Here is a 24,070-nt window from a genome sequence, read left to right as displayed (position 1 = left end):
TTCCTGACTTTTGTGTTTCACCTTAGCTTGTCTCTCCCTTCTTCAGGTGCCTGTAACTAGGTTCCCACTTCAACTGACCAGAAAAGTGATGGTCACATCATGTATATTATTATCTATATGACAGGCACTGAAGGCCTATATCCTATGAATCGATGTGCTTGGTGTATGTTCAGCAAAGCATGTGCATGTATGAAATGCATGTGTTCTTGTGCTAGTGTTGTCCATTCCAGCTGTGAGTGGTACCCTGTCCTTGTCTCTCATTACAATGCCCTCCAGGTTGGATGATCCTGCTCCATCCCCCCAAACCTTCAACAGATACCCAGTGTGGTTTCTGTGCCCTAAAAGCTTAAGAGCTGTGTGTTTTATTAGTCCCACTTTGTTGAATATTGTGATCATCTGAGTGATGTTTATTACTTTTGCCTAGTGATAAATTATCAATGAATATGTATAAAATCAACCTGAATGAAAACATTTTAGTGACTGTGCAGATTTCAACTCCCACTTCGGACATGACTGTCCAGGGCCCCTTTCCTTACTTGTAGTCCCTGTGCTGCAGGCCTGACTGCCAGAGAGAGAGCATGAATACCAATCCTGATGGCTGTGGTTCTATTTCAGAACTGAGTTTTGTTGCTGCCCCTGAGAGGAAGACCCATTCCCAGCTGGAGGGAGGTCCTCACAAAGATCCCATCACCAGCAAGTGTGAGAGTCATAGCATCAGCCCCAGTGATGTCCCAAGTACCCCAAAAGAAAATGTTATCAAAGGAAAACGGAAGCCCAGGAAATGCAAACTGGCCTGCAGGTTCCCTGGCCTGGAGATGAAGGGCAAACCACAGCCCACAGAGAGGAAAATCACGTGCCAATTTCCTGGCCAGGAGATGAAGGGAAAACCACAGACCAACATGTGGGCACTGACCTTCAGATTCCTGGGCCTTCACGCCTAGACAGAGGTAATCCTGTGTGTGTGTCTTAGATGTACTTGTTCCTTCTTACACTGGGATCAGATTATAGCTCATTTCTGTTTGTTCGGATAGGGTAGAACTGTAACCTCTCTGTTTGGATCAATAATTGGAAATAGAAGATACAGTAAGAAATCCTTGTCATGTAGAAACCTGACCCACAAAATAGGATACCTCCCCTCATAATCAAGTTAAAATGTTTACAGTTGAACTTCTCTCCCTAAAACATGCTGTTCACCATCCACTCACTTGATTGCAAGTCCTCTATTGGGTTGAGAAATATACATTGAACAATCACATTTTATCTGATTTTATGCCTAAGCCAATTTCCAATGCAGATTCTTAGGTCTCATTCTCCCATGTTTGTCCTCCCCTCTGACCAGTATACAAACAGGATATTCTCAAAAAGAAAATTTCTTAGGGGAACTGAAAAAAAATGGGGAAACTCTAGGGTGACTAAAGAGTGTCTGTTTTAAGTTAATGCTCCCTTCAGAGTTGAGTGGGTGAGCTATTAGGCACACAGCAGAATGGTCCTAGGTGTAACTAGATGTGGAATCATCTTGAGAGAAACTTGGTGTCTGTTCTATTGTTATGAGTTGTGCTGTGGTTACACTCCCAGCTCTCTTTGCTTACTGCAGAAAACTAATCCATTTCTATTGCACCAGAGATCAGGAGGAAGTGGGGTAACATCACTCACTCCTGGTTAGGAGAGGCCAAGGGCCCTGGTTCCCCAGCACTGCAGAGCTGGGCTGGAGTTCAGGGCAGGAATCTGCTCATTTGGCTGCCACTTCCCTCTCAGAAGCCCAGGGCTCCCCTTCAGCCAGTCTCCCCACTGCAATTGAGTTTGCCCGGCCTCTGCCCCACTGAGGCCCAGATGCAGGCTCAGCTCTCACCTGGACCTGACCCAGCTCTCCTTTACTTTTTCTTCTCTCCCTCTTTCAGATCCCAAGTACAGTTGGAAGGACAGAACAGTATTGCTGATTGTAACATCCCCACCTCTTCCAAACATCTACCACAGGAGCTCCACTTCAACAGCAACCAGAACACCAAGAACGCAATTTCAACACCATGAACTGCCCTCGGCTATTTTCATCCACTAGGCTGCTTCCCTGAGAGCTGGCACAGTCTTCCACCTCCAATCCGAGTAAACACCTAAGGAGACCCAGGCCTGACTCCACAGCTGCTCTGGAGAGAACACCACCTGGCTCCTCTCCAACTGCCTCCTGTAGAGATCTGAGGTCAGGAGGAGCTGGAAGCATACAGCATAGGACCCTGGTCACACACTGCCTTTGGATGGGGCAAGCTCGGTGTGGGCAGTGTCAGAGACACAGCGCCCTGCACACAAGGCTGCATGTGAGCAGAGGAGAGGATCGAACTCTGCAGGACGTGGACCCTGACCCAGACAGCTGGCCCTCTCCTTCACACAGCCAGCATTCCGCATAGAGGACAGCAGGAGGAGGAGACTTTGGGGCTCCAAAGGACAGGAAGGGTCTCTTTCCTCCTTTTGAACCCCAACCATCTCCCCCTTCTGCTGTCTTCCATGATGGGAACGCTGACTGTGTGAAGGCGCAGGCCAGGTGTCTGGCTCAGGGTCTGCATCCTGAGGATCTCTGATGCTTTCCTCAATTTTACACTCAGCCTCACTCTTTGGCCAAGCACCCGATGCAGGGAGTGCTGTGTGCTCCCTCCCACATCCCCACAGGAGGCAGAGAACATCTTGTGTGCCCATCGGGTCCCCTGACCCTGGCATCGGTCAGTTGGTGAAAGCTGTCTGTTGATCTGTACATCCTAAAGATGTGCTCCTTCCTCTGTATCCTAACAACTGTGGAGAGGGTGACCCCTCAGAGCCTGAGCAAAAAGGGAGTGAGCAGCGGCCCTGGCGGAGGTCCAGTCATCAACCCAGGAGGTGGCCGTCGATGGGCGTGATAACAGCAAGTTCATGGTGATGAATGCAGCAGTGTGGCTGGGAGGGCCCAGGTGGGCGAGGTGGACTGAGCCTGCATCAAGGAACCGGACACCTCTCTGAACACTCCTCTCTCCACGTCCAGAGTCAGGCAGCACAGATGCAGGCAGGACCTCGTCACGAGGACGCTCATCTCTTACAGCTACTGGTCCTGCCAACTCCACTCAGTGTTGCAGGAGAACTGGGGGCTCCTGATGCAGGACGTGGGCCAAGGCATCCAGAGCCCCAGCAAACAGCAAGGCCGTGTTCCTGCCGGCCTGAGGCAGCTGCAGGATGAGGAGGGGCCATATGCCTGCCCCCCCCATCATGGAAAACCAAGTCCTGGCAGATTCTGGACACCTGCTGCTTAGCAGGTGCTCCTGGTCCAAGAACAAACCGAGCCAATGGCACCGCTGCCCTGTGGTGGACCTGTTTCTCACAGCTGCCATTCTTACTTCCACTGTCTGTCATACCTGTGATGACACAATTGTTTTCCTTTCATGAAAATTGGGATCCTAGTGAGGGAATCATGTTTCCACCTGAGTGTGCCTCCTCTCAGTGTAACAGCTGCCTTAGACATCCTGTCAGCACATCTTGGGCTCCTAAAATCTACAACTTGTCATTAAGATATAGCTGTCCAGGCCCAGAAGAGTCTCCAGTGTCCTGCAGTGTAACTGGAATCTCAAAAATTTTGATTCAGATCCCAATACATATTCCCTGTTTTAGTTAAGTGTTTTTAAAAAGAAAAATTCCAAAAAAAATCAAAAATTTTAAAAGTAAAAAAAAATTTAAATGAAAATGGAAAAGAAAAATGGTACTGCATTGTTTTTTAAAAAGGAAAAAAAATTTTAAAAAATTTAAAAACTGTTAAAAAATTTAAAAATAAAAAATTAGAAAAAATGTCATTTAAGTGTTTTTGAAAGTAAAATACTGAAAAAATTAAAATTAATAATTTTAAAAACTTTAAAAACAATAAAAATCAAAAATAGGAAAATACTAATAGGAAAATTAAAATGCCACTTCATTTTAGTAACTTTTTAAATAGGAAAAAGTTAGAAATATGTATAAATTAAAATTTCAAAAAAAATTTAAACTCAGCAAATACAAGTAAAATTCCATTTCAGTTCAATGTTTTTGTAAATACAAAAATGCTAAAAAATTTTAAATTGAAAAATGATTATACTTTACAAGTGACAAAAGAGAAAAACAATTATTCAGAACAAGTGTAAAATGTCATTCCTATTCACTGTTTCATTTAATGGAGAAAATGCCAAATAATTACAATTTAACAACTTTGCAAAAATTTCAAACTTAAAACAAAAAAAGCAATACTAAGGAAACAACGTACAATGCCATTTCAGTTAGTTATCTTTCTAAATAAGAAAATGCTAAAAAGAAATGAAAAAATTTCAAAACAAAAAGAAATTACTAAGGAGAAAAAAATAAATGCCGCTTCAGTAAAATGCCACAATGCAACAAAAAAAAATGTAAAATTTTTTTTTTACTTTGTTTGACAACTCGAATTGGTTCTCAACAACTGACCACTGATGATGACAAGTTATTCAGAACCTCCAGAACAAACCGCCTGCTAATTTATGCCAAGAGACAAATCAGCAGTCATCTAGGTTTTTCCTTGGATACCACTTTCACCAGCCCTAACTTAGGTGAAACTCTCTGCAGAAATTTTACAAACTCTTTGCTGATTTTGATACCTGCTTTTACTTTTGTTCTGTAAAAATCATACACTTTGGATAATAAAATTTCAGAGTTGAAATAAAACACTTTGGAGAGTGCTGTTTGGAAGATGTATAAATCTCCCGTTTGAAAATGGCCTTCCTTTAACAATTTTACCATGCATTAACCATTCATGCCTGTGTCAGTTATTATAGTCAAGTCTAATACTAGATTTCTAATAGAATTCTTCCTGAAGACTGGATCCTGGCATTCTGTAGTTCAAAAGCATTCTCACCCCAACGTGGAATGTTATTGCAAATATCCTGTTGGCCCATACCATTGAATTTTTTTCTCTGTCACTTGGATTTTTTAATTTCAGTGTTATAATACATTACATCTCATATTGGGTGTGCCGATGTTTTACCCTTGTATCTCTCTCTCTCTCTCTTTATTTATATATGAAGTAGATTGCTTTTCTCAAGCTATAACAGAGAGCCAAATCAGAAGAGGAACAGTCGGGTCTTGAACCAGAGTCCACATGGGAAGCAGGCACTGTAGGTGGAAGTGTAGCCCACTATACCACAGTGCCAGAACCAAGTTTACCAATTTTTAAAGATATTGATTTATTTATCTGCAAGGCAAACATAAGAGAGAGGGAGAGCTACATAGAATGAAACACACACACAGAGATGTTCCATCTGAATCACATCTCAAATGCCTACGGCAGCCACGGCTAAACCAGGCTGAAGTAAGGAATCCAACAACTTGAGCCATCTGCTGCCTCCCATTACTACAGGAAATATGGCTTAGAAGCAGCTGGGTCTTGAACCAGGCACTCTGACATGGAAGCCGCTGTCATATTGATGGCTTTACCCAGGGTCCCACGATGTCAGCACCTGCCTTCTTTAGAAAAAAAAAAAGTTTATTGAAAAGCAGCATTACAATGAAGAGGCAGAGGATGAGCAGTGGGAGAAAAGGGAGAGGGAGGTGGTGGTGCTGGAGTGGAGAGAGAGAGAGAAATACCTTCCATCTACTGGTTCACTCCCCAAACGCCTACAAATTCAGGGAAAACCTCCTGGCTGCCTTGAATGTTTCCATTCCTGCACTTGACTCCAGGCCAGAATCCAAGTGTCTCTCCTGGAAGGCCAGCCATCTGCCAACAGGTCTTGGGACTTCCTACCTACATGACCACATGACACAGTGCCTTATCCCATGATGCCCTTGGGATCCATGGGACCACAAGTGCAGGTTCCATTCACAGTCATTTTGAAAATTGAAAAAGAATGCATCTGTACTGTCCATATACCATGTTTTTCCCCTTGAATTCTTCTACGCACAGTATACCATTTATGTCGTAGTGTCTTTAGGTATTATAAGATATCTAGGGACAACTGAAAACATATGGGAGAATATTTGGTCCAATGCAAATGCTACCCATTTATGTACAGGACTTTAGCAACGGTGACTTCAGTGCCCGCAAGTGATCCCAGACCCCATCTGACACAGAGCTTCATGGACAACTGTCCATATTCCATAAGTCCTCGCAGGGTCTCACCAGACACAGATTATCATCCTGAGACTTGAGGTGCAGGTCTAATGAATCCTGCAAGGATGGAAGCAGCTTTGCCCCTGGGGATCAGGTCCCCACTGGAGGCATTTTCAGATGCACACTGAGCTATGGATGGGAATGGGGATTCTGGTGAGGTCTGCAGTGGAAATGAGGCATGGATGTGATTGAAGACCAGGAACAAGGTGAACCTTGTTTGTAAGAGGCAGGGAACTTGGTTTCTGACATTTTTCTAGAAGGTATAACTTGCCAGGAATGAAACTGGACAGTAAATGGTGGTGAATTCTCAGCAAAGCACTGATTCAGGGGCTTGTCTTCTGGCAGTGTTTCAAAAGAATTTATTTGAAAGGGAAAGATACAGAAATACTGGGAGAGAGATTGTGAGCTGCTGGGTCAATCCCCAATAGCTAGGGCAGGGTCAGGCCAAAGCCAGGAGCCAGGAGCTCCTTCCAGATGTGTGTGGGGTCCAAGCAAGTGGTCCAACTTCCGCTTAATTCCCAGGCACGTTAGCATGGAGTTGGATAAGAAGTGGAGCAGCTTGGACTTGAACTGGTGCCCATATGTGATGCTGACACTGCAGGTGGGAACTTGGGCTTCTCAACCCTCGAATGTGTGCAACTGCCTGGCTGGACTGGGGCCAAATCAGGAGCAGGGAATTCAATCCAGGTCTCCCTGTGTGGGTGGCAGGAACCCAAGTACTTGATATTCTGGGGACGGGTTGCTCACAGACATGTGTGGGCACCTTTGGGGTTGTATTTCTACTTGTCTGCAGAAGGCCTCCTACAGAGTTGGCCACCTCAGGCTGTTTTGTCCAACCAAGGACATGCTGTTGCCAAACCCCTTCCCATGTGTGATGAATGTCCTACGTTCTGAACACTGAGGGCCCCACACCTGCTTTCTCAGTTTCCTTGGCGCCACCACGTAGGAAGACCTCCATGGACTGGCCATTCTGACACAGTGACACCAGCTCTTGATGTGAAAGGAGAGACCCAAGGAGCAGGCACTGGGAAAATTCATGCTGGCTCCTGTAACATAATTCTAGCCATCTCAAGATCCTCACAGTGTCCAGGGACAGCAACCCTGTCCAAGGGCAGTGTCTAGTTCCGAGGACCAGTGGTGTCACCTGTGCAGCCCAGGGTCTGTCACTCAGGGTGGGCTCAAATGTCCTCCAATTGGGGGCTGCAGTGCCTGCTGGTCTGTCTGAGTGCACTCGTGCCTTCTTCCTGTCTCCAGTGCCTGGTGCACTGAGTCCCTGAAGATCCTCTGGACAATGACTGTCGCCTTCACACAGTGGATTTCAGACAAGCTCAGCCAACTCCAATTCTGTTCCTGCCTAGCAAGAAAGAGAAGGAAGAGGCCAGCGGTTCTCTCTGAGACAGCTGTGTGCTGAGGGCCCTTCCCGGGCCTCCAGGATTCTCCTGATGAGCATGCCCCTCCTCCCCCTCTGCACTCCAGGACAGCCACAGAGACACAGGGACTCCATGCCTGCTGTCAGCTGGGTTTCCCCTCCCCCATCCCTCTCCAGGCCCCAGGTCTAACCCAGTCCTGGAGGCCACAGGAAAACAACAGGAAACGCACACTATGTTGCATTTTCAAAGCACCCGGCCCTAGCAACCTCCATGAAACTGAGGGAAGCTGAGCTTCCCGGTGGGCACTTGGGGTCACTCCTCGAACTTCTGAGAGCTCTGGGGACAGCAGCAGCTGAGATGAGCTGGCAGAGGCAGCTCCCAAAGGGCGGGTTTGCACCCTGGACCTCACAGGGACGTCTGCACCCTGCACATCAGGTCCCCAGGAAATGCCCTGATACAGGCAGCGGGCTTTTTTGTGTTTTAGGAATTTTTATTCTTTTTAAAAAAATGTTATTTATTTATTATTATTTGACAGGAGAGTGGACAGTGAGAGAGAGAGAGAAAGGTCTTCCATCCGTTTGTTCACCCCCTAAATGGTCGCTAAGGCTGACGCACTGCGCTGATCTGAAGCCAGGAGCCAGGTACTTCTCCTGGTCTCCCATGGGGTGCAGGGCCCAAGCACCTGGGCCATCCTCCACTGCCCTCCCGGGCCACAGCAGAGAGCTGGCCTGGAAGAGGAGCAACCGGGACAGAATCTGGCGCCCCGACCGGGACTAAAACCAGGGGTGCCGGCACTGCAAGCAGAGGATTAGCCTATTGAGCCAAGGTGCTGGCCATAACAGGCTTTTAAATACAGTCTCCAGCAGGTTCCTCATTCACGGCTCCACCCTGCCTCTGTACTGTCTTGTACTTGCTTCTTTAACAACATTGATTATGGAGGCGGAGCCTGTGGTGCAGTGGGTTAAGTCCCCACAGGTGATCCCAGTGCTTTCCTGCCCTCCGCAAGCCCTGCCCAGCCTCCCCTTTCCCATCAGCCCCTCACACAGCCCAGGCCCCTGCGCCCCGAGGACGCCATCACGACCCCCAGCCCGGCCTGCAGGCCGCCGAGGGCCCTGGGGGCTGCCGCCCCCCTGGGGAACCGGATGCGGACCCGCTTCAGAAAACAGAGCTGTGGACAATGGAGGACCCCGCGCCAGGGCTCCGGAACAGGACAGCGGTGCGGGGTCACTTGAGGGCCGCCTTCCGGAACCGGAGTCAGAGGAGAAGACAGGGAACCGCGGACGCGGGGCGGACCCGCGCCGAGGGACAGGGTTCCAGGAGGACGGGCGCCGGCCCCAGGCTCAGGACTCCGCTCCTCGGGAGGAGGATGCGGGAGCCGCGCCCACAGCTCCCGGGAGGGCGGGAAGGGCCGGGCCCCCTGGAGGAGGCCGCGGGGCTGCGGAGCCCGGGCGGCAGGGGGCGCTCTCCGGGACCACAGCCTCCTGCTGTTTGTAACTCCAGGCCTTTCATTCTTACTGTTGTGTTTATTCATTGGAGAGAGAGAATTACAGCGAGGGGAGAGGCAGAGAGAAAGGTCTTCCATGCTCTGGTTCGCTCTCCAGATGGCCACTACAAGGGGTCTCGCAGGCAGGAGCAGGCCCCAAGCCCTCGGGCCATCTTGCATGGCTTCCCCAGCCCATTAGGAGAGAGCCAGAATGGAAGAGGGGCAGCCAGGACAGGAACCAGCGCCCATGGGGGAAGCCGGCCCTGCAGCCAGAGACTTAGCCCACCAGGACACAGCATAGGCCGGGCCTATGCAGAGAAACTGACTTGAAACTTAGCAGACTCCAGGAGCTAGAATCCTGCTGTCTTTTCTCTTAGAGAAAGGAGGCCTTGCCTCCTGCATGCGGGCTTGTAGTGTATAACTTTGTTGCAGGCAGAAGACTCTGAGGGTTAAAGTGCAGTTAAGGAAGTGAGGTTAAGGTGGCTGCAGGTCATCCCGCTCTGTCTTGGGCTCAGAGGCTCTGGAGCTGGCGCAGTCACACTAAGGAGAGGAGCCCAGGAGCTGCAGCGTGGGGGCGACAGGGCGTGCACAGAAGGTCAGGGTCGGGCAGCCAGGTGGCACAGCAGGTTAGAGCCGCAACCTGCAGTGCCAGCCTCCACGGAGGCTCTCCGCTGGCTATGCAGCTCTCTGCTGTGTCCCGGGAAGCAGCCAAAGACGGCCCTAGTCCTTGGGCCCCTGCCCCGGTGTGGGAGACTTGGCAGAAGCTCCTGGCTCCTGACTTTGGATCATCTCAGCTCTGGCCATTGTGGTCATTTGGGGAGTGAACCAAAGACCTCTCTCTCTCTCTCTCAGGCTCGACCTCTCTCTCTAACTCTGTCTTTCAAATAAAAAAAAATAATTATTAAAAGAAGAAGGAGGAGGGCAGCATCTGTTTCCCTTGGGCCACGTGAGTTCACTCATGTCTTCCCTGAAAGGTTACTGGGCCCAAACCAGCTCCATCCCGGAGTTTGAGTTATTAAGTTTGTTCTGCACCTGTCTCTCCATCCTTATCCTCTCTACTTGTTTTGTGTGTGTGTGATTCATTCATTTATTTATTTATTTGAGGGTTAGCACTACAGAGAGAGGGAGAGACAGAGAAAAAGGGCTTCCATCTGCTGGTTCACCACTGAAATGGCCTCAATGCCTTGCTCTGGGCTGATCTGAAGCCAGGAGTTTATCCGGGCCTCCCACATGGGTGCAGGGGCCCAAGCCCTTGGGCCATCTTCCACTGCTCTCCTAAGCGATAAGCAGAGAGCTGAATTGCAAGAGCAGCAGCCGGGACATGAACCGGCTCCCACACGGGATCCTGGCCCAACTGACAGAGGCTTCCCCTACAAAGCCACAGCCGGGCCCCATCTCCTTCTACTTTAAATCAGATGTGGAGAAATCCTGCCTGACCCCGTGCTCACATTAATGAGATTGCAGGGATGTGTGGGAAGGATCCCTCCTCCAATAGTGTTGAAAACAACACCTGTGTCTTTTGTGCTTTTTCCGCATAAATTCTTAGGTGCTTTTTCTAGTCCAATTAATAATGTGCTTCCTATTTTTGTGGGGATTGCCTTGAATTTGTAAATTGCATTGGATAGAGTAGACATTTTCATCATGTTAATTCTTGTAATCCGTGGACATGGATGTCTTTCTAGTGTTTGTGTCTGCTTCAGGTTCTTTCACTGGTGTTTCATAATAGTCATGGTAGAGAAGACACTAAGAAATGGACAAGTAGGGGTACTTTCTACATGACTTGGCTGGCACATGTTTTAATGAGATGTGGGGGCAAAGCATCGAGGCCTGTCTGTGTCTAGCACACAGTAACTACTCAGTCACATTAATTCTTACCAGTCCATCACCCTCTGCTCTTTCAGAATCTTCCTCCTTTTCTTAGAAACATGGATAGTTGTTCATGGTGTAATGGACTATTCTACTCACATATGTTAATGTTCTTCTAATGATTCAAATGTTTAGTATTATTAATGTCTCAAGGGGCATCATCTACATATATTTGGTATGTCCCTTATTGATTGTGAAAGTACTTCTCCAGGTTGTATCCTATAAAGGCAATTGCAAGATCAAATTTCTGGTACATTCCTGATGGTGCTGTTCAGGCCCCATTGCCTGGCAAGAAGATTTTCCCATTCACATTCACAGCCACTGATGAGAATGTTCTTTTCTATACCCCCCTGAAGAAACTAGACAGCCCCTGTTACCTTCTGTTAACTTTTACCAGCACTTAACTCTTTATTGTGAGATTTTATCAACTCAGATTACACTCAATAGGCCTGGAAAGGCTGCGATCAATGGGATGGTCTGTGTTCTCTTGTATTGGATGACTGCTCTGTTCTGAGATAATCAGACAACAGCAGTGTGAGCACACGAGTCTTGCATGGTGGACGCCACTGCGTGTTGGGTTCCTGCAGTGTTCTGGATTTTGTGTGTGAGGCCCTCCTTGCTCTGTCGCTCTTTCCTTTCTTTCTGCCTGCTTCCTTATTCTTTCTTTCCACTGACTTGGGATTGGTCTGCTCCTGTTTTACTAGGATTTTTGAGATACTTTGTTAGGTTATTGGAAGTCTTTCTAATTATTTGATGTAGGAACTTAATCCCATAACCTTTCCTCTGCATACTACTTTTAGAATTTCCCGTAGATTCAGTGTGTTGTGCTTCCATTTTAATTAGTTTCAAGGAATTTTGAAATTTCCCTCTTGGTTTCTTATCCAGCCTTTATGTATTTGCATACCTTTGGGGGTTCTTGTGTTGTTGATTTCTAGTATTATAGCATCCATGTTCCATGTGCAGATGAAAAGAATGTGTATTCTGCAGCTGTGGAGTGAAATATTCTGTAGTCATCTGTTATGGCCATTTGGTCTGCAGTAGTTTCTCTCTGATGCTTGTTAATTTTTTTCCAGGTGATCTCTTCCTGTTGAAGAAAGGTGAGTGTTGAAGTCCCCCACTATTACTACATTAGAATTCATGTGTCCTTTAGATGGAATAATTTTGTTTTATAAATTAGTGTGCTGCAGCAATGGGTGCATATGCACTTACCATTGTCACATCTTCTTGTTGGATCAAACCCTTGATACTCATATAGCAACCGTCATCTCTGTTTCAGTTTTTATCATCAAACCTATTTTATCTGATCCAACCATAGGTACTCTTGCTCACATCTGATATCCATTAGCATGAAGCATCCTTTCCCATCCTTTCCCTTTCAGTCTCTGTCTTTACTGGTGTGTTTCTTGTAGGCGACTTGTGGTTGGATCTTGGTTTTCATCAAGTCATCCTGTCTGTATCTCATAACTGGGTAATGTTGTCTGTTGACATTCACAGTTATTATGGATAAGGGATGGGTAAGAACTTCATTTTTAAACATTTCATCATTTTGTTGTGAGTACCCTATGTTCTTTTTCCAGTGGGTTTTCTGTCATGTGTCTTGATAGTGGCAGTGACTCCTTATTCCAAGTCACTTGCAGAGGCTCTGGGGATAGGAACTGCACAAGGCAGACAGTGCTCCTGTTTCAGGAAGACCCTTTTCTGGCATAGGAGCCTGATGGTCTAGAGGTGGTCACAGAAACTCATTCTGTGTCTGACTGCAATCACTACTTGATCCTTTCAGTGTTCTTTGGTCCTGCTGTGTCACCCAGGAATCAAACTGACTGAATATCAATGACAGATCTTAGCACCAGAGTGACTCACAGGGGAAGCACATTCTCCAAATGGCCAAATGATGTCCCTGTATAACAAAGGAGGAAAATTCCTCAGTTCTTTGGATGTCACAACAGCAGGTGCACTTACCCAACTGGTAAAATATTTCTACCTGTGCAGAAATTTGTTGGATTGATAACATCAGATTTTTCCAATTGGTTTTTATTGTCCATGTTCTTGTGTCTTAGCCCAAAAACTGTGTTGACTCTGCCCATTTCTTAGAGCATTTGCTCCTTGTTTTCCTCTGTTAGTTTCATAGTTTCAGATCTTATATTTAGATCATGATCCATTTTGAGTTGATTTTTGTAAATTAAAATCTATTTTCCCAGTCCCATTAAAATAGATGTGCATATCTCCAGGGAGTGTTTTCCACACCTTTGTCAAAAGTAAGTGTAGGGATGTAGGTGTGTGAATTTCTAGGGGTTCTCTTTTGTTCCATTGTCCTATGTGTCTATTGTTATGTTGGTACCATACTGTTTTGGTCTCAATAGCCTTGTGGCATATCTTTAATTTTGAAATGTGGTGCCTCCATCTTTGGCTTCATTGTGTTAAGAATATTTTGAGTATTCAGAGCCTTTTGTGTTTTCATAAGAATTTTAAGATTTTTTTCTTATTCTGTGAGGATGTCATCAGTATTTTGATGGAGACTACATTGAATCTCTAAATTGTTTTGGGTAGTTTTGATATTTTAATAATATTAATTCTTCCAAATCAAGAATATATGAGGGAATTTCATTATTTTGTGTCTGCTTCATTTTCTTTCATTAGATTTGATGTGTTTGAATTTCATTGAAGAGGACTTTCACATCCTGGTTGAACTTATCACAAGGTATTTAATTTTTTGTATCTGTATAGAATTAGATAGCACTTACCAATTCTCATCATGATGGTTGAGTATATAATAAGGCCATTGATTTTGGAATTCCACACTGTGTAGCTAATAAAGAATTACTAATCCAGAACACATAAGGAATGGAAACACTTCCCCTGTCAGGTGGAGGCCTCACAGCAGGAATGTGGGATTTCCCTGGGTCATGAAGGGGGATGTGAATGAGTTGGAGGTGTTTGTTATGTGTGGATGCTGTGTGTGATCCATTCCATCTGTGCTACTCTGACATTAAACACACTGCTTATCTGCCCCATGTGCAGGGGACATAGGGTGACAATGACAGTGACTCTAATTCAGCAAGGGCAAAAATGGAGCCTACAAGGAAGTCATGAATCCAAAAGTTTTCAAGTTGAGATGGGCAAATCCAACAGGACTTCCTGGGATAGGTTTCAAGGCTGAGGACTAATCCTCTGTGATGTGGGGCCTTGCCTCTGGGTCTCAGCCTGCATATACTTCCATCTTCATTTGATCCAGTAATCATGCTTTCTTCTCACACTCCTCTGATGTGTGTCTTTTCCTGGTGTTAGCAGCCTTCTCTTGGTTGTTTTGCACATACACCTTACCTGAGTCAGTCTGCCAATGCCCCGTGCTTGGCTCTGACCACTGTACGAGGGTCTGTTCTCATGATCTCAGGCACCTCAGGGAAATCTTTATTGACCTGATTTCCATTGGTCATTGTGGAGTTTACTTTTTTATCTTTGAAACTAGCAGCATTGCCTCACTGAAAAGCTGAGTCCACAGAGGTCCAGAATGAATCTCTACTCTCCCTGACTCCAGGAGACAAAAAGAAGAACATGGATCTCCACACAGAAATGACCTCCATGAGGTCTGACACTCTCCAGCACTGCAGCAGAGGAGAAAACCTGAGGGAGAATCCCAGAGGTAAGGGACCACACAGGACAGGCAGGGCTGTGTTAAATACTCTTTCACCTTGTGTGTTCTCTGCTCCCATTCTATCACCCAGTGGTTGAAAACAGACAGAGAATACATAATGGGACAATAGAAATGTGGGAAAAGCTGTGTCCAAGGAATGACCCTCATACTTTGTTTGTTTTTAGGAGCAGTAATAGCAGTGCTTTACCCGAAGTCCACAAAACCCAACAATGCATTCTTGGAAGACAAGAGCCATGCTTGGCACAGGGAAGCTGGAGGTCAAAGCTCATGGGGTGGCCCTCCTTCCATCAGGTGCTGTGGTGCTGAGATAACCTCTTAGTCTCTATGGACCCCAGGTTCCTCATCAGTGAGGTAAAGTGTGTACTGTTCCTCTCTGAGGTCCTGCTGCTTAGGTTCCTCTGAGTCCCTGGGGAACCACACGTGCCCTGGGAACTGAGGCTGAGAGCTGACCTAGTCCCTCCTGTGTCTCCTCCCAGATCCAGAGCTGAGTCCACATCCTGAGAACCCAGAACTGAAGGTGCAGATGAAGGAAGACGAGCAGCTCTCTGGGACGTGAGAGTGACCCAGAGAATGACAAGGTAATGTTAGGGTGAAACCAAGTGTGGGTGAGATGAAGGACACATTGTGTCAGAAACCTCAGGGGATACTCAGAAAGGCCTACTCCACTGTCCAGCCCCTGAAGGAGCCACCTTCCATGAGCACTGAGGTCAGGAGAGAAACTGACTCCACAGTGAACCTGTGCACCTGGCCAGGGAGATCCCTGGATGGGATCAGAGCAGGTTTATGCTGAACACAAGCTTTCCATGCAAACTACAGATCCTGGTAACTTCAGTGTCACCACCAAAAAAAAAAAAAAAAAAAAAAAAAAAGAGGGAGAGAGAGAGAAAGCACACCCTTCCTGCCCTCTTCAGCTAGGTACATTTTTCCACCCATGCTCAATTCTGTCATGCAACACACTGCACAATCCAATAAAATGGCAGTGGTGCAGTTCCACAGCCCCAAAGTAAGGATCCCCATGATCCCCACATGGGGCCAAGACCTATGTACATTGTTCACAAGGCTTTTGCTTTCTCTGTGCTATAGTGTGAAAGTACTCACAGAACTCAGTAGCTAAAATAATTAATCATTCATTTGAGAAATTGGCAAAGGACCTGAGTAGACATTACTCCATGAAAGGAATATGCATTGCTACCAGGTTTATGACAAGTTGCCCATTATCAGTACTCATCACGGAAACACCATTCCAAACCACAGAGGGATATCACCTCAGAACCATATGGTCAGCTGCTTTCACAAAGACAAGAGAGAATAAATGTGGGCAAGGGGGTACCGAAAAGGAAACACTTTTACATTATGTGTGAGAATGTTGAGTGGTATGGCCATTATAGAAAACATTATTGAAGTATTTTTGAAATGTTAAACTAGAACTGTCAAATGCCCATTCATCCTCCTTATGGGCATATGTACAAAAAAAGAAGAAACAAAAAACGATATCAGCATTTAGTAGATATACCTGCAATCCCTAGTCGATGCCTTATTCACAGAGGCCAAGATGCAAACTGCCTAAATGTCCATCAACAGAAGGTTGGTTAAGCAATCTTGCTGTCCATATATATGGCTTGAAAAGTATATTTTAATAAAAGGATACTACAGACTTTCCATGACACTTTGGAATCACTTGAAGCTTTTGAATCATTCTTAACATGTCTGTGTATAGATATTTATATACATATAATGTATAACAATACATTATACATGATAGATGTATGATGATGCTTAAATATATATTTATATGATGGAATGCTGTTCAACTCAAAGATAAAGGAACTCCCGTCATTTGTGAGAAACTGAATGAAATTGGAGGACATTATGGTGAGTGAAATAAATGAGATATAGAAATAATAACACTGCATGAAGTCTGCTATGTGTGGAGTCTGAAAGAAAAAATGGAAAATTGTTGAATATGTCAAAACAGAGAATATAAGAGAAGTCTTCAAGGTGGTGGAGTCTGGTGGGAAGAATAGAGAGATGTTGACCCAAGAGTACAAAGTGGTAGTTATAGAGAAGAACTAAATCTAGGGTTCTGAAGTTAAGCATGAGAATCTGAGTTATTAGTGGAGCATGCTATTCTCCATTAGAATGAGAAAGTCTGAGAATTTTCTAACAGTAGATTTTGTGGGTTCTTACCATGTGCAGGCACATAAAGGTTAACTGTGAGACGATGAATATTTTATTTACTAGTCTAGAGGAATCATTACACTATGGATATGTACATTACAATATCATTTTTGAATATTTTAATAATTATTTTAAAAGATGTATTATTCTATTTGAAAAGCAGAGTTACAGACAGAGAGGAACACACACACACTGAGAGGGAGAGACCTTGCATCTTCTGTTTCACTCCCCAAGTGCCTACAACAGCCAGGGCTGAGCCAGGCCAAAGCCAGGAGCCCAAAATGCCATCTGGGTATCTCACAAGAGCTCAAGGGCCAAGGACATATGCCATGTTCCACTGCTTTCCCTGCACCTCAACAGGGAGCTGGATCAGCTGAAAGTGGAGCAGCTGGGACTCCACCAGCACTCATAGAGGAGACCAGCGTCTCAAGTGGTGGCTTAACCCACTATGCCACAGTGGAGACTCCTACATCTATTTAGACATCAGAATTTAAAATTTCCAAAAAAAAAAAAAAAAGTTTTGATCATCCACTCAAATGGAAACCTTAAAATGTGCATCTTTGGGGACTGGCATTTCATTCAGCAGTTAAGTGGCTTTTGCAATGCTCACATATAGGCCCTACATATAGGACACCTGTGGGTGAAACTGAAAGTGGAAAGAAGTGTCCACTAAAGAAGGATGCACATTCCCTGAAGGGAGGAGAGAGCTTCCTCTTTGCTTATGGCCTTGTCGAGCTAGGTGGATCCAGAAGGCTTCTGTAGCTGAGGCAGCTCATGTCAAGCGCCCTGGGTGAGCACTGAGGTCAGACATAAGAGTGTGATTTGTTAAAGACACAGTGAGAGCCACTGTGCACTGCCCTCTGTCCTCAAAGCTGTATCAAGGGACCTAATAGTAGAACTGTTCTCCAGAATCACTTCCTTTTAGTGCATTAAATGGAGGATATTCTTATGTCTCATAGGTTATAGTTCTAAGAGCTCACAGCAGATGTATCATCCGTGGGTTCTTCTTTGAAGACAATTAAGTTTCTAAAAGGAAAGAAGGGAGAAGAGGAAGGGAATAGCAGAAGGGGGCAAAAAGTGAAATCCCCTTTGAGAAGCAGTAACCTTGGACAGCCCTTTGCTAGGCTGCTGAGTAACAGTTCTCTTAGTTTTCTTGTTCCATTCTGTCTTTTTTTCTTTCTCAGACTAAACAGGAGAGTTGGAGGAGGAAGAGGGGGAGAATAGGTGGGAGGGCAGGTAGGGGGGGAAGAAGGACTATGTTCTTAACATTGCATTTATGCCATAGATACAACATTAAATAAGAAGTTAATTTAAAAACTACTTCAAATATGTAACACACATATTCCTCAAAATAAGTTTGCCATCATTATAAAATTAGTTGCAGTAATTATATATAAATATATTATTAAAAGCATTAGGTTCTTCCCATACATTTGCAGAACAAATTGGAGTTCTGCACACCAAGTGTCACCCTGGCCAAGCCTGACTGTTGCATGCTTTTGGGGAGTGAAATAGTAATGTAACACATAGTTTTGGTTGTGTTTCTCTGTGTGTATGTCTCTACATCTTCATCTTTACATCTCAAATAAGTATAATTAAACAAAGAACATTTTCATTTCCATATGTTCAAATATGTTCAAATTAATATGTTCAAATTTTCTGTTCAAAGTCATTGATAAGAAGATGAATATACAGGCCAACATAGGGAGAAACTTTTTGAAATTGCATACCTAATATAACAATTCTATCCAGAAAACTAAAAGAGCTCTCAGAATTCCTTTGTAAGATAATAAAATGACCCATTTATCAGGGAAGCTTAAAATTCACCATTTCAAACACTTAGAAAAGCCTTGAGATCTCTTTAAACAGCAGGTGGGGTGACTTCCTAACAGCCCTGAGAAAGGAAGGCTTGTTGGGACACATTTTCTGCCTTGGTATTTTCATACACATACATAACTATACAAGCGATACATGCTTAGGTGATTTGGGGACACGGTCTGTAGTATCAGTGCAGGATCTATAACTATGAGACTGGCAGATGGGTAGGTTGTCTCCAGCAGTGGGGGTCTTGTGCCTCAACCTAGCTTAGGCCCCTGGAAGGCAGAGTTCCAAAGATTCCGTGACACGCTCCACCTTCTAATTCTGCGATGGCAACGGCAGACCGTTAGCTGCCACACAACAGCCAGTCCTAGCAGAGACTGAGCTACAGGCAGTGCCTTCAATCTAGGCTTTGGCAGTTTTATCCTTATTTGTCCAGTGAAGAACTTCCCAGTGTTGTCGGGCTGTGGATCAGGTGTTTCACATCAGTAAGTGAAGCTTGACTGTTATTGTCACCCCTCAAGTCAAGCCTACCTGAAACTCTTGGATGTCATTTGTTTGACCCTCGCCTGTGTTTGGGTTTCCTCTCCCCAGTCCCTGTTGTCCTGCTGTGACACACCATCAGCATGGCAGGATCCCAAAGCCCTGCATCAGATCCCGAGGCAGAACTGAATGACCTCGAATGCCAGCAATTGCGATCCCAGCTGGCGAAGAGCCAACAGGACTGCTGGGAGCTCCAGGAGAAGTTTCTCATAGCTGAGGCTACAAACTTTGCCCTGGCCATGGAGCTGAAAAAATACAGTAAGTTCTCTCGGGTCATTTCACCACAGTGATGATTGTCCTGTATCTTCTCCTGAGGAACTAAATGGTTTACCTCACTACATGATTGTTGTCTTCTTTTTGCTGAACTTAATTTCCTCCTGACCACACTCCCAAGCTGACACACAGGGTTTCACAAGTTTTCCAAGTTAGCAGTGAGGTGTAGGGTGACAGGAGGGCTGAATCTGTCATGGAGTCCTGATGAGGCATAGAGCTGCCTGTTGTCCTCAGGGTCAGGCTCCACCATATTGAGTGCATGTTTATGATCATCCTGTCTGTGTCAGCTCCTGCAGCCTTATACCATCACTGTGGGCCTCATTTCTGGGGCTAACGCATTTCACTCAATTCAAGCTTCCAGTGAGTTCCCATTGGCAAAGCACTGTCCTAGGTCCAGAAGTGGACATGTGTTCAGAGTGAGCAGGATGGGCTTCCAGAGAGACAGAGAGTCTCCTGTGCACTGGAACTCTGGTATCCATGGGAACACCCTCACGACACAGCCTCCCCGCTGGGAGAAAGTCCTGCTCCTGGAGCACAAGTTCTTCTTCCAGAAGAGGAAGACGCTGCCTGAGACCTGGGAGTGGGAGCACAGGGTGTAGGGGGGGAATCAGGGCCACTCACCTGGGTGACCCCATTGCCCACCTTCTCTGTAACTTTGATTTATCTCCCATTCATAGGTGCTATCATAATTCCTGCCTCTGTAGATTGTCACAACCAAATGTGCTCCTTCTTTCCTATACAACTCCAAGGATGGTTCCTTGCTCAAGATCAACAGAATCTTGAGCCAGTGCCGCGGCTCACTAGGCTAATCCTCCACCTAGCGGTGCCAGCACACCAGGTTCTACTCCCGGTCAGGGCGCCAGATTCTGTCCCGGTTGCCCCTCTTCCAGGCCAGCTCTCTGCTGTGGCCAGGGAGTGCAGTGGAGGATGGCCCAAGTGCTTGGGCCCTGCACCCCATGGGAGATCAGGAGAAGCACCTGGCTCCTGCCATGGGATCAGCGCAGTGCGCCGGCCGCAGTGGCCATTGGAGGGTGAACCAACGGCAAAGGAAGACCTTTCTCTCTGTCTCTCTCTCTCACTGTCCACTCTGCCTGTCAAAAAAAAAAAATTCAACAGAATCCATGAGGCCCTTATTGTACTGTTTCTAATTTAGCAGGAACTATACTTTTTCTTGGGCCATATTGCCTCAGGGCCTTACTTTGTTATACATTGTACTCTACACAGTTCCATGAAAGATGGTCCCTTAAGTCTGAAATAACAAACACTTGAAATCTTTCCCAATGCAAGGAAACAGTCCTACACCCTTATCAAGCTCCCAAACATACAAAAGGTGACGACTTCATGCCCCAGGTTCCTGTTTGACCTGAGAGGCTGCAAGACTTGCTGTGTCCAGTGGCTCATGATTCAGTCTGAGCTCAGGGGCTGGGAACTCTGATTCTGTAAACACCAGTGGAATCACATTGTCAAGTCACCTTCTGTATCTTTGAAGTCCTTTTTTTTTCATTTTATTGGGAAATAGCAGGGCTAGCACTGTGGCTTAGCAGATAAAGCTGCTGCCTGCAGTGCTGGCATTCCATATGGGTACTAGTTCGATTCTGGCTGGTTCATTACCAATCCAGCTCTCTGCTATGGACCTAAAAAACAGTAGAAGATAACCAACGTGGCTACACCCCTGCATCCACATGGGAGACCTAGAAACAGCTCTTGGCTCCTGGCTTCAGATTGGCACAGCTCCAACCTTGCAGCCATTTGGAGAGTGAACCAGCTGATGGAGTCTCTCTCTCTCTCTCTCTTTTTGCCTATGTTGCTCTGTAACTCTGCCTTTCAAATAAATAAATAAATCTTTTAAAAATAGGAAATTTCAGATGCTATGTAGTGAGGTGATGAAATACAGATGTGAAACTCCCAATCTGGAGCCTGGCCCTGGAGTTCTTTTGGTCTTCAGCAGGCACTGACTACAAAAGCACCTCCCTGAGTTCTGTGTGTCTGTCTTTCCCCAGATTGTGAGAAGTTTAAAAACATCATTGAGTCCATACTGACCAAGAAGCTCCACTTGGAGGAGCCGCTGGCAGAGAAGCCCACGGTCCCAGAGCTGCTCAGGTAAGGGTCTCTGTGTGGGGCAGGCAGGTGGGAGGTGTGTGGGTGTCTCCGGTGGGGCAGCTCAGAAGGGAGAACTGAGGCATCTCAGGCATAGAAAGCCAGGGCACTGTGGCAAACAATGTTCTCCATGTAGGATCACTGTGGGACCCCAAAGAAGTGGCCATCAAAGGAGGATGCACTTTTCTTTAAGGGAGGAGGGAACTTCCACTTTGCTGATGGCCTTGTCTAAATACAGACAGAGTTTTCAAAATGCTTCCATAGCCTAGTCAGCTCATGTCATGAGCCTTGTGTGGTCCCTGACAACATACAGAGGAGTGCTAATTGTTCAATTAACAGCAGGAGTCACTGTGCACTGACTCCCCATGCAGGACCTCTGTCCTCAATGAGTTGTATTAAGAGAGAGTTACAGTGAACCATTTCTCAAACAGTTTTTATTCTTGGGTGGGTGTGAGTGCACATTGTTGAAATTGTTACTTAATATAGAGTTGGTCTTCTGTCTACAAAGTTCATTGAAAATGCATCTTAATGGAGAATGAGACTGAGAAGTAGAGAGGGAAGAGGAGCTGGGCTGGGAGTGTGGGTGGTACCCTGGGTATGTGGAGAATAACTATATTCCTAAAGTTGCCTTATGAAATGTATATTCCTTAAAATAAAAGAATGAATAAATTTTTAGAAAGAAATGGTAAAAATTAATTTTACTATGAAAGTAAAAGTGAATAGGGACTTTGAAAAAATTCTCCCTTCAGGAGCAATTAAATTGAAAATATATTTTTCCCTCCTCAATTACTGTCTATTTTCTTAATAAAATGGTATGAATAGATAATAATAAAAAAAGACATCATGGAGTCCATGTTGACCAAGAAGCTACACGTGGAGGCCCCTGCCAAAGCAGCCCAGGTCTGCTGAGCTGCTCAGGTAAGGCTCTCTGTGTAGGGCAGGCAGGTGGGGATGTGTTTCACTAGTGGGCAGCCCAAATCAAAAACTGAGCCAGCCTGTGCCAGACAAGGCCAGAGAGTTACAGCAAAGCCCCGTGTCTCAGACGTTATGAAACAAGGAGGGAGCAGAGGAATCTGAATTCAGAGCTGCAAGTGCGGAGAGTCTGTAAGTAAGGTGTCCACGTGGATGGGCTCCCATGGGGCCCTCCTGTTTACTCTCTCTTCTGCAACAGGAAGTCCCCATGGCTGTGTTTCTGGGAATCCAGTCACCAGTTAGCTTTGGTCCTCTGTAGGTGGTGCTCTGCCTGTTCTCTCTTCTCCCGTGTTCTCATGGTTCCCTTAGTGTGGAGGTGCTTTTCTGTGGGCACTCACCTGGAGATGGAGCTGCATTGGGTCTTCTCAGGGGAGGAGGAGGGGATGCTGGGCTCCCCTGTTTGGTCATCTTCCAATCAATCCTCATTTACCCTTAGTCACCATCACCTCCTGATATAGAAGACTGATGCTTAGCTTGACCCTGCCAGACCTTCATTCTTGTTTCTTGCCATGTAACCCCTGTGTGCACCATGATTCCCAGTCACTGCACTGTACACTGTGTGTCTTCCTACATGGAAATGCCTGTGGCTGGAAGGAGGAACTGAATTAGCACCTTTATGAAGGCGAGAAAGGAAGAATCCTTGCACTGTTGATAGATAACAACCTGAATGGAATCTCAGGAATTGTGACAAGATCTTTCTCTAAAAGTGGGAGCAAGGCCTTGTGTTGCCCTTTGCTATTCTTGGCACAGGTATTTCTCCAAACCTGAGTGGTGATGCTGGTGGAGGGCTCTATAAGGCATTGTTATGAAAATCTGTGGAAACACAGAGAACCCAACACTCATCCCTTCCCATGTAGAACTTTCTCCACGCTTGCACCTTAGGCATTGCCGTGGCATCCTTGAAGATCAGGACCAAGAACTTTCCCAGTTACGTCCAAAGGTCCAAAGGGGGAGAAATCTAGCCCACATCCTGCAGCAGTACCTGAAGGACGTGCTCACTGTGCATGACCCTGAGACCTGTACAGGGCAGGGCTTCCGACGACTGCTCACTGAGGCTGTCCGGCTGTCAGCGTGCCTTGAGGACCTGCTTGGAGCAGGTAAGCTGGGCACAGGCTGTCATCTGAGAAGCCTCCAGGGTTCAGATGCATTCATCTCTCTGCCATGGGCATTTGCCTCAGCTCTTCTTGGTACTGAACATGTGTGCCATGACAAGGTCAGCTCTGCTTGGGAAAAACAGATAGGGGCAGAGAAGTCTTTCAAGTTTGCAGTATCCCAAAGGTCTCCTCCCTTCCTGATTGTGGTTGGCCTTTGGGGGAAGAGGCAGGGTCCATCCTCATATCAAGACCAGATGACCTTGTGAAGTGAGGCCACTGTTAGGCTGAACACAGTCACTGAGCTAAGTTGAATGGAAGCCTCCAGCTCTGTGATCAGTGTGGTTTTCAAATGGTAGACAGGTGATTACTTTCTCCATCCAGGATTTCTCTCTCCTCATTCACTAGATGGACCAAAAAAATCTGGGGCAGAGCAGATGTAACCATCAAAGGTGGAAGCTGTTGCTTGTATGTTTCCCAATAGGACAAAGGCCCTCCTCTCCCTGGGAGTGCCAGACCAGGCACTAGCGTTAGTAGAACTTCTGTGAGGAAAGCTGTTGAGAAGGGAACTCGTAACACAGAGAGAATTTCCTCTAATGATACAGCAGA

General features: G+C 46.0%; 2 protein-coding genes across 14 annotated transcripts in view; both read left to right on the top strand.

Moving 5' to 3' along the window:
- Positions 1-4,696, top strand: part of LOC108177635 (neuroblastoma breakpoint family member 6) — a 28,330-nt gene extending 23,634 nt beyond the window's left edge. For all 7 annotated transcript variants that reach the window (XM_070076822.1, XM_070076820.1, XM_070076821.1 and 4 more), the window contains 2 exons: positions 616-947; positions 1,899-4,696. The gene's annotated coding sequence lies outside the window, so the exon portion shown is untranslated. The remainder of the gene's footprint in view (positions 1-615; positions 948-1,898) is intronic.
- Positions 4,697-13,473: 8,777 nt separating this feature from the next.
- LOC103349989 (neuroblastoma breakpoint family member 6) overlaps positions 13,474-24,070 on the top strand; it is a 34,932-nt gene continuing 24,335 nt past the window's right edge. For 4 of the 7 annotated variants that reach the window (XM_070076812.1, XM_070076814.1, XM_070076813.1 and 1 more), the window contains exons 1-4: positions 18,693-18,973; positions 19,080-19,286; positions 21,302-21,401; positions 23,253-23,467. In XM_070076812.1, coding sequence (XP_069932913.1) covers positions 19,112-19,286; positions 21,302-21,401; positions 23,253-23,467 — 490 coding nt within the window. In that variant the 5' untranslated portion in view covers positions 18,693-18,973; positions 19,080-19,111. Of the gene's footprint in view, positions 13,536-14,159; positions 14,478-14,653; positions 14,841-14,965; positions 15,068-18,691; positions 18,974-19,079; positions 19,287-21,301; positions 21,402-23,252; positions 23,468-24,070 lie in introns of those variants that run through there. The other 3 variants (XM_070076817.1, XM_070076816.1, XM_070076818.1) reach the window with 3 other exon arrangements.

The sequence above is a fragment of the Oryctolagus cuniculus genome, chromosome 7 (assembly GCF_964237555.1).
Source record: "Oryctolagus cuniculus chromosome 7, mOryCun1.1, whole genome shotgun sequence".
In the NCBI taxonomy this organism is placed as follows: Eukaryota; Metazoa; Chordata; class Mammalia; order Lagomorpha; family Leporidae; genus Oryctolagus; species Oryctolagus cuniculus.
Note: the sequence above shows the minus strand (reverse complement) of the source record. Positions and strands in the feature narration are given on the sequence as shown.